This window comes from Solanum tuberosum, unplaced genomic scaffold, assembly GCF_000226075.1.
Source record: "Solanum tuberosum cultivar DM 1-3 516 R44 unplaced genomic scaffold, SolTub_3.0 scf00131, whole genome shotgun sequence".
In the NCBI taxonomy this organism is placed as follows: domain Eukaryota; kingdom Viridiplantae; phylum Streptophyta; class Magnoliopsida; order Solanales; family Solanaceae; genus Solanum; species Solanum tuberosum.
In genome coordinates, this window is record NW_006239054.1 from 554,863 (window position 1) to 564,741 (window position 9,879).

Sequence of the window (9,879 nt, forward strand, 5' to 3'; positions counted from 1 at the left end):
GTGAATTTGGTTGTATAAAGAAGAACCAATTTCATAAATTTTGTTCTTCAAACGATAAGAATAGAGAAAGATGGAAGGTTAGAATCTGATAAGAAGAAGATGGATTGTTAGGCGTTAGAAAATAAGTTTTAACTTGGAATTATGAATCACCTAGATAAGTACACCATCTTTATTGAAAACATGAAAGGTTTTACCAAAAAAGGAAGCAAATAATTAAGATCTCAATAAAACAGTCATTAACCCATGGAAAGTAAACATATCATAAAGTAATAAACGTGTATAAATGGGACTGTTTAGGAGAGATAAACTTGATAATATTAAATACCTTAATTATGCTCCACATAAAAAGGCACGTAATTAAAAGACATCAAATAGTAAACCGAAAAGGAGAGAGACAATTGGAAAATAATAATAATTATTTTGTTATCTATGTAATTTAAAAACTCTTTATGTAATTATATATAAATATATTGATTTTAGGTTAATTAAAGTCTTATAGTGTATACTTCTGTAATTTTCACTAAAAAAAAAGGTTATATATACTAAGATTTTTAAAGTATTCTTAAAAAAGGTTTTAGTCCGATAAGTCCAAGAACATGACAAAATTGTTGTAACTACATAGCCATGACAATGTATTTTCGAACCGCTTTTCAACCAGAAAGATTACCAAAACTTGAACATATGATAAAGTCCTTCCATTTCAAATAGTTCAGAAGCAAAAATTAGCCATTTATCCTTTTCTTTTTTTTAAATATAAAGGAATTCAAGTGCCAAAATGAAAATGAAACAAATTATTCTATCATTCACATTGAAATGAAAATACATTAACAATTCTTGTCATCGGTATTTGTTGATATTAGTACTAGAGTGCATTAAATCGAAATTCTATATTGCTTCTTTAGTTCTCGATCATACTCCTATCCTTGTGAGACCAAAAATTTATTTTCGATAGACCCTAAGCTCAATCAGGACAATTTGAGCATTTAGTAACCTATCGTGAGAATTCGTCGATCAAAGATTGCAGTAAAAAAAGGGAGGGAATTTCATTGCACAAATTGCACTATGAAGGGGTGTGGTGGACAAAAAATATTATACATTACAACTCTACTGTTTCAGATATCTCCTGGTGAACACAAAGAATCAAAGACTTGAAAATCAAGAAATAGCCGGCTGCAATTTTCCTACTGCTAATCTAAATAATGCTTTTGACACAATAAAAGGAAAAATGAAGAACAAAATTAAAGCAAAGAAGCTATTGTACAAACCAAATATCATGTTGCACCAGCAAACTCATGATTCAATTCAAACAGCCGTCTCTCGCGTTCTGTCAGCTAGCCACCACTGTTGCATTCTCTTACACACAGCTCTGTACAGTATGTACCCACGGGTGGGTATACTCGACAAATCTCTTCACTGAATCTTGAGACAACCCATGCCTTTTGTCCAATAATCTTGAAAATTGAGTGAAACTAGAAATTAAAGCTCTTCTTGAAGAGAGCTTGCACCTGGTACATTTCAATACAACATTCGCAGGTACAACTACAAATTCCTCAGAAAGAGAAGCAAACTGCAAGGACAAGCAATCCTTTAACCTCGACTGAATCAGACGAACACATCCATATAATGAATTGCTCTTTCCCAACCAAGCCCCTCTAAGCAAACAAGTTAATGATAGGTTCTCTTCACACATATAGTCACGTTTCGGTGTGGATAACTCACTTTGACCTCATAATATCCCATTTAAGACCCTCTGATAATAATCATATTGACGAGTACGCCACGCATCCAAGCTACTGCTAATCAAAGAAAGCACCAAGGAAACACATTGCTGGCAAAGACAAACAGAGCATAATGATCAGGTAGATGATAAAAATAAGGAATTAATTAAGTTCAGGACCAGTAAACAAACCTCTTCTGTTAAACTAAGATGAAATCTCTTTCTTAGGTTCTGAATTGTTCGGGGACCACCCTTGAAACAAGGGTAACCAGAATCCTAATATAAAGATCAAAGTGAAACAAATTATGTGTTATTAGGAGATCAATGTATAAATTCAATAAAGACGAAACAGTGTTTGATGAAACAAGTATGCTTAGTAACTCAATCACATGATACAACAGTCCAGCTAAATAGGATTGAGAACAGGAATACAAGTTGTGTAAGCCAATCCAGGGAAACAACATAGCCCATGCCAATCAAGGGAAATAACATGACCGTGCCCAGATGGTAAACAAAGAAAATAGCTCATCTCAGAAGTGCCCTTAGACTCTCGCTCATCCAACCTTCACAAACAACATTCAAACTGTCATTTCCAGTACTAACCCTGAAGACAATGATTGGGAAGAAGCCACAGATTCATTAAGACATGCAAGATCAATCATAGAGTTTCGTCTTTCATTCTATATAGCCTGTTTAACTCTAAAGTAAGCACTTCTTAAATAATAAGCTTTTGGCTTCCTAGAAGTTTGGCTAAACAAACTATTAATCTTACTTGTGGATGTATGATGTTTAAGAGGTTCTGAGATTCTCTGTGATGATTTTGCTTTCTCTTATGATGGATCATTCTGTTTAACTTTGGATTAAATTGTGTTCCTTTCTGATACTTCACAATTAAAAAAAAAAAAGATAAAGAAAAGGTTAAGAAAAAGATGAGATGAAATGAACTGAAAGGGAACCTCCTCAACTCATTTGTAAGCCCAACCGAGTTACACACCCAAGAGGATTTTAAAGTATCCCCTTTTCTTTTTCTGAAATAGGTAACTTAGGATTTTAAAGTATTCCTTGTCTGTCATCGGCTGTGCAAGGTTTCTAATGAAGCTTATAATGGTCCTGAACTACTTATTACCCAAAAATTTATAATGATACTGAACAAGTTTCAAGGTTTAGATGCTCGGGTTACTTCATAGTACCGTTCCATACAACTTACCTTCCACTTCGTTTGGCATCACTTAGCCTATAATGACACTCCTCCAATTCAACCATCTTATTTTGTTTATGATACTCTTCTTCTGGAGGACTAATCTAGATATATGATTCTTCCGTGTTTTGACACCAAAATCTCATCCAATATGACTTCGCCGTTTTCTTATAATTGTAACTACACTTGCAGTGCTTATATTGTCTTAATTAATGAAACCATCCTAAAACCGAACATACTTTTTTCTGCAAATAGAATGCCATGAAACGTCATCCTAAATACTATTGGTTAGCTCATTCATAAACAAGCACAAGTTTAGGCAGATCCTTCATCTAAAGCAACAGTTACAGGAACTGCCTCTAAATCTCCTCCCTGTGTTGTCACACTTATGAATAATCCCGCATACATATCCTATACTACACTTAAATGGATTTCTTTCTTTTCAAGCACCATCAAAAGGCTTCTCTGCACTCCATCAAATCCTTTCTCTTAAATTAATGAATACTATATGGAGATCCTTCTTCCTTCCCAGTAAATTTCAATCAATTTTCCTTAGGAAAATACACAATGAATATGAGGTAAAGTTTTCTCCTCTACTGCCAATTTATGAGACACAAATGGTAGATTCTTGATTCTGTTTATGACAGTTATATGATCTTTATAAATTCAGAAGAAGACAAAAGTGATGCTCCCAACACATACCCCCTTAAATAAGAAGTAACTAACATCTTCAGATCTTCTCTTGATACCGTGACAAGTCAAAGAAGTATATTTTAATTTGGGATATCGAAGAGCAGTACCGTAATTTTGTACTGCATCTTTGACAGTTCTTTTTCTTGATAGGTGCATCTTTGATGGTATTTTAGAGATTAAAAAGATTAAAGTTGGAGAAAAGTCTTCCTTTGTAAAGGCTTTAGCCTGCCAAATATGGAAGTCTAAGATACCGAAAAATGGGAAGTTTGCAGCATTAGAACTACAGGACATTTCTAATCCTTTCCCAGTTTTACAAAATTCCAGCAGTCCCCATTCCCCCTTCATGGTAAGTGAGATTCATATATCAGAAACTAAGGTTTTACATAGTATTAAATATATAATGAAATTATCAATGGGAACTGTGTATCAGGGTCTACCTGTAGCATCTCAACAAGAAGAATTATACGCTCTGCGTGCTTCCGACATGTGAGAAACCCTTGGATGCATAGAACCTGAAGACAGGAAAAAAGGCTTAAAGCACAAAAAATATAAAAAGAAGTTCAGATTCAAACTACATCTCAGTAAACAATAAATTACTTTGAAATAATCAAAGAACTCGCTTGGAACTCCTTCAGCATCAGAATCCATGATCTAGCACAAATCAACCACAACATATGCTGAGAAACTGTATCAAACACCTCCAGAAGATAAAATAACGGGTAGAACTAAAAAGTTAGACACGAGATTCTTCAGCAGCACATACCTCAAGAAGTTCACGTGTCAATTTAAATGGTGCACTTTCAAAATTTACACCTCCAGGTGAATTAGATAGCATGAAACCAAAGTCAATGTGTATGATATGTCCTTCTTCATCCAATAGAAGATTTCCGTTGTGTCGATCCTTTATCTAGTAACAGAAGCAAAAAGATTGGTAATCATTGCAATACCTACTGTACTAGAAAAGTTAATTTTGCAGAGATTCATAGTAGCCACATTAAGAAAAATCAAAGAAAAAAAGGACAGATTTCAATCATGCAAAAACATTTCTGGAACCCTTGACACAACAAACATTTGACACTGAGAAACAAGTGAACATTTGAGTGAGTCTGTCAAACCGGAGTACAAAATAATTCACTACACAAACTCATGCTGTTACATCACAAATAGCACACAGCCATTACTTTTCTTTATAGCTAAGTGAACAACGTATTAAAACAAAAAAAGCACAATAATTGTGTTGTGACTTGTCAGTTACATTATGATATCCTTACATGTGTATCTATTTCCATATCCAGGAACCTTAGAAACAACTAGTTCCGACTAATCAAATGTGAGAGGAAACTGAGGAAGTCTAAAAACTGGATATCCACACCATATACAGAGGTAACTGAGGAAATCTAAAAGCTGGATATCCACACCATATGCATTCTTCATGCTGCACCTGATGCTAAGAGGGATAAGACAATGGACTTCAGTTTGTAAATTCTCTCTTTTGCCTTCGAAACATCTGAGATCCCTTTCTTTTCAGATGGCTCACCAATAGCATGCAATCATTATGATTGTCATAAATCACAATTAGTTGATTAATTGAATCTGAACTAGAGACGGAATCCATGAAGACTTTTCCTAAGGAAACAGGAAAACCAACTTTTGGGCCACCCACCCATGGAAAACTAACATTTAGCATTTCTCTACACATCGTGACATGTCATACTTTTTATCCTTGAATAACAACAGCACCACTTTTTCTACCATTGTGACACATACTACCATGAAACATTCTCATTTCTTAATGGAGAGTCTGGTGTAGTATAATTGTAAATGTGACAGATAAGTCTTTGTGACAAATATACAACTTGAAGAAGAAACCTAACTGTTTCTGGCTTTGCAAGGCCATGTCTCCCTGCTTGTCCATTTTCTGCTATTTGATTGTGTTCTAGCTCTTCCATTCCATCCCTTTAGAATTAAACTTTGCCCAATGCTTTTTAGCTCTATTTCTTGCATTCGGTGCAAAGTGCAAATTTTATTGTCTAATCAGCAGTTCCATTTTCATCTTTGAATTACAATGGAAGTTGCAGACAATGACAGCCGTCGTCAAAGATATGATGGACTGTACAGAACCTGTTTAGTTGAGCTAGGCCTTCAAGGGAGGGAGAAGAAGCAAAGAAAGGAATGTAGCTCCTTCGCACTAATGTGGTAGTGCAGAGAGGGAAACAAGAGAGCCTTGGAGAGGAGAGCAGTAGAAATTACTATTGAATAGATGGAGCGGGTAGTCTATGTTTCTTCATAATATTCAGCGCACCCACGTAATACCTGCTAGCTTAGATGTCTGGTAAAATGTAAAAATCATAGTTTTGAATAGGTTCTCAACTTCTTGTTTACTACTTGAGTACCAGGTGTTCCCATTTGATCAATACAAATGTTACTTCATCAGAAAAATCCAATCACTTTTAAGACAAGTGCTGGCATACAGATTTAGTTGTTTATTCCTTTCAAACACATCTTTTTCCAATTTTCATCTCTTCTTTTCAATTTTATGGGTATTGGGGCACAAGAAGAGACTAAAATGTGCAATAAATAATCAAAGGATATGGCTAGCATGTAGCCCATGTAAAATGGATCTATTTTGGTGAAACATATTAGAGAAAAAAGCATCTGCTGACAACAGAAATGTATGATCTGTGTTTTATGCTTCTTTATGCAATCATAAAATTACACAGAGATAAGTCATTCAATTCACCTGCAAAAGGTAGCAAACCAGAGAATATCCAGCCATGCTTTCAACGAAATTTCTCTGCATGTAGAAAAATAAAGGAGGACAAAAATGAGTCTTTTTATTTTACAAGTCCCAAGCCCAAGTGAAATTACGAAAAGGAAATTGAAATGTGAGCTAAGCAAACCATACGAGAGAAACCCTTAACTATTTGTTAAAGAATGACAAAAGTCCCACATTGGTGGTTAATGAGATGGGTGGACTTCTTATAAGGCTTGGGCAATCCTTCTCCCTTTGAGCTAGCTTTTGGGGTGTGAGTTAGGCCTAAGACCTAATTTAACACTATTCAACTAGAATTATACAATGAAACAGGTTAAAATTGTTGGAAGCATAACAATCTCCCAAGAGAAAATCCCTTTGAAAATGAAAGGCTCAACAACAAAGATACAACTTAATTTAGTAAAACTAATTGCAGTCATTGACTAGAGCACATCAGTCCATAATTTTCTTCTCTACACTTATTACCCAAAAAATAAGGAACATAAATGACAACTAGTCGATAAGGAGTGCTTCCCTCATCATATACGCACTTTTATTATGTTTCAAAGTGAAGCGCACAGGAGTCCCCAAACTTCGACACTTCTGGCATTCCAAATATATTTTAAAGCGAGAAGCAAGAAAGTAATAAGCCTCCCGGAGAACAAGAAATGAGAAACAAAGCACACCCTTGTTTGAAGTAATGTGCACAATTCTCATATACAAAATTACAAATGTTAATTTTGTAATAAACATAATTAAATTCAATATCCAATATCCCAAAATGACTACACTAGACCCAACCCAAAGCAAAAGTAGGGTAGTCTGCTATTGAGTAGCAGTACCTGGATATTTCTACATGAGGGGGGTGACAATGCAAGGTAGGGGAAGGAGGAGAGGCCCAATACAAAGGTCAGCAAGAAGGCCAATATATATGGTAGAGGAAGGTGGTAGAAATTAAACGGAGAGGGGTGTAAGGACTGCCCTGGGGGGTAGGGGGTATGGGGTAGGTGGAGAAAGTGATGAGTTAATAAAAAATAAGAGGCTAAAAGTGGAGAAGATCAAGAAAGAGGTTAGCAAGGACTATAATGGTTTCCTCCATCTCCAATATGATAAGGCACAATGTGAGAAAAGACTCATCAGAGTGGGAACTTCAACAATTGCAAAGGCTAGTGTAGGGTGAAAAAACACTTTAACCAAAACAGAGCCAACAACATATTCAGCCTTGGTGGCCAGGGTTACTCGGTACGTGTGCTGGTAGGAGGTAGCATGCACCTGGTGGAAGCGCAATCTGGCCCAAACACTACCATCACTACAAAAATATTTTTTTCCCTTTTTCCTTGGTTCAGTAAGGCTTCCATTCCAACAAGCTCTATCATGCTTCAACTAGACACAGAAGATAATTATCTAAAAGATCAACACAGAACATAAGCACTTAGTGGGTTGCTTTACGACAATTACCTCCAATAGAAACGGGGGAAGTATAAAGCGAAGGCACCCTTGAGAAATTCAAGACAGTAGTAAATCACAAAGGCTACAAACTTTTCTCATTACGATGTTTACCTGGGCAAGCTTAAAGGTAGGAGAATTCTCCTCATACTTGGCAACATAAAATTCACGTAGACTTGTGATGTTAGGAAATCTACTTTTGATAGAATGAATTGAGGCCTGCAGAACAATGATTAAAACCGCTGTCACGAATATTCACAACAAATAAAGAACACTCAGGTTATCAAGAAAAAAGCAACAATTTACCGTATCTGGAATTGTTTCAATTAGAGCAGTATAAGAGGATGTAACTAAGACTTCATAAGGACGCAACCAAAGCGGCAGACCAGCTTCCTGGAAGATATCTACCATTTCAAAATACACAAACAATATGAGCGAGTAACTTGAGAGCATAAAACATAATTCAAGGTCAACAGTAAAAACATGAAACCCTAGCTATAGACCTAACAAATGCAGGAGGATGGGGAGAAAAGGTCACTCTTTCGGTAGAAAATACTGTTCTTTTTCGCAAGTATATCGGGAAAGAACAAAAGCCTTCTTGTGAGCTAGTAAAGATGTAAAAATACCGAAGAAATGACTCCCATAATGAATTAAGGTAATTGACAAATAAGCATAGTATTTACCAAAATCATTTCCTAAATTTTATTCATTAATGATGACAATCATTGTCTTACTTCATTTTTATCTTTACATGTGCTCAATACTATTCTTTACTTTATACAACTCTGTTGTCACATTAGTTCAAGGTGAGTTAAATATGATTTTCACTAGAATATTAAGAGTTCTAATTGCTTTTGTATTCACCGAATATTTTAAACATTTTTCAAATTACGAAAGACGGTGATCACAAAGACAGGAATACACAGAAGAGGACTGTGTGCCTCGTACCAATAAAAAGCTCAAAACAAATAAATGTGAGTCCCAAATCTTGGTGAAAATCTACTTGTTGGATATCATAAAGCCAACTATTTTACATATTTTACACCAGACAAGAAAATATGTACATGATGATTATCTATGTGAATAATACCAATTAAGTAATATATCCCTGCTGAAGGAACCAACCTTGCAATCCAAATCCCAATTCAACCTATGAGGCCTATAACCGAAGGCTGTTCCCGTCCCTGTCGGGGGAGATGCCAACCATCTCTCCTTTCTACGAACACTGTTCGGACCAACTTGTGCACACCCTCAACTATTCCACGCGGATATGTACTACTTATCACCAATATAAGTATTGGGTAATTTTTCTCACCAAACAGAGAAAAATCGACAGAACTCATCCAGCAATTTTTTTCTGCTGGGATTGAAACTCTTGAGTGCACAATCATCATGTTGAAGAAAATGGAGAAAACCTCAATATGATAAAAGATCGCCTAGCTAGATAAGCCCCCAAATAATTTGACCTCCTCTTTCAAAAATCACTTGCTTAAGGAACAAATGTTACTCGCACATATGGCCCTGCTAACCAAACGTTTCAGTACTTCGTATCATAGTACTATATATGTGTGGTGAGCAAGATTTGACTTACTTGAATTCCTCATTCATTTCTCTAGGCAAAGTTTGTAGTCATCAAATTTTTCAGAATATTTCCTTTCCTAAGCTTCTTATGAATTACTAGATTACCATATTTCTTATGCCCTGTTCTACATCTGTTTCGTGACCATATGCAAGAACTTCACCTATATTACCTTGAGTGCTAGTTTTTATCAAATTGATTTCTTTTTAAAAATTTCCTGCATCCAAATGCATTTCAACCTTCTAATTTTAAGGTCTTCGTACTGAATATATTTTAGAGCAAAAGCAAAAAGATATTACCACAAAAAACATTCTGCAGAAGGCATGAAAAAAGATTAAGAAAGTAGATATGAGTTACATGACAACTGGGCCCATATGCTCTCTTATTTATAACAGTTCATGTTAAGGGAAGAGTTCTAGACCTCTACTAAATTCAATTCATTAACTCGGGGTCAGGGAACATTTATAATGAGCTACCCCCACCCCACTCCCACC

At 35.6% G+C, this 9,879-nt stretch overlaps 1 protein-coding gene across 1 annotated transcript in view; it reads right to left on the bottom strand.

The window, feature by feature from the left end:
• Positions 1-1,024: 1,024 nt before the first annotated feature.
• LOC102577605 (phosphatidylinositol 4-kinase beta 1) overlaps positions 1,025-9,879 on the bottom strand; it is a 23,106-nt gene continuing 14,251 nt past the window's right edge. Inside the window, exons 9-16 of the mRNA XM_006350904.2 lie at positions 8,113-8,210; positions 7,921-8,025; positions 6,349-6,402; positions 4,372-4,515; positions 4,206-4,259; positions 4,046-4,120; positions 1,910-1,993; positions 1,025-1,828 (exon numbers count right to left, since the gene is read on the bottom strand). Of these exons, the coding sequence (XP_006350966.1) occupies positions 1,727-1,828; positions 1,910-1,993; positions 4,046-4,120; positions 4,206-4,259; positions 4,372-4,515; positions 6,349-6,402; positions 7,921-8,025; positions 8,113-8,210 (716 nt within the window). The 3' untranslated portion in view covers positions 1,025-1,726. The remainder of the gene's footprint in view (positions 1,829-1,909; positions 1,994-4,045; positions 4,121-4,205; positions 4,260-4,371; positions 4,516-6,348; positions 6,403-7,920; positions 8,026-8,112; positions 8,211-9,879) is intronic.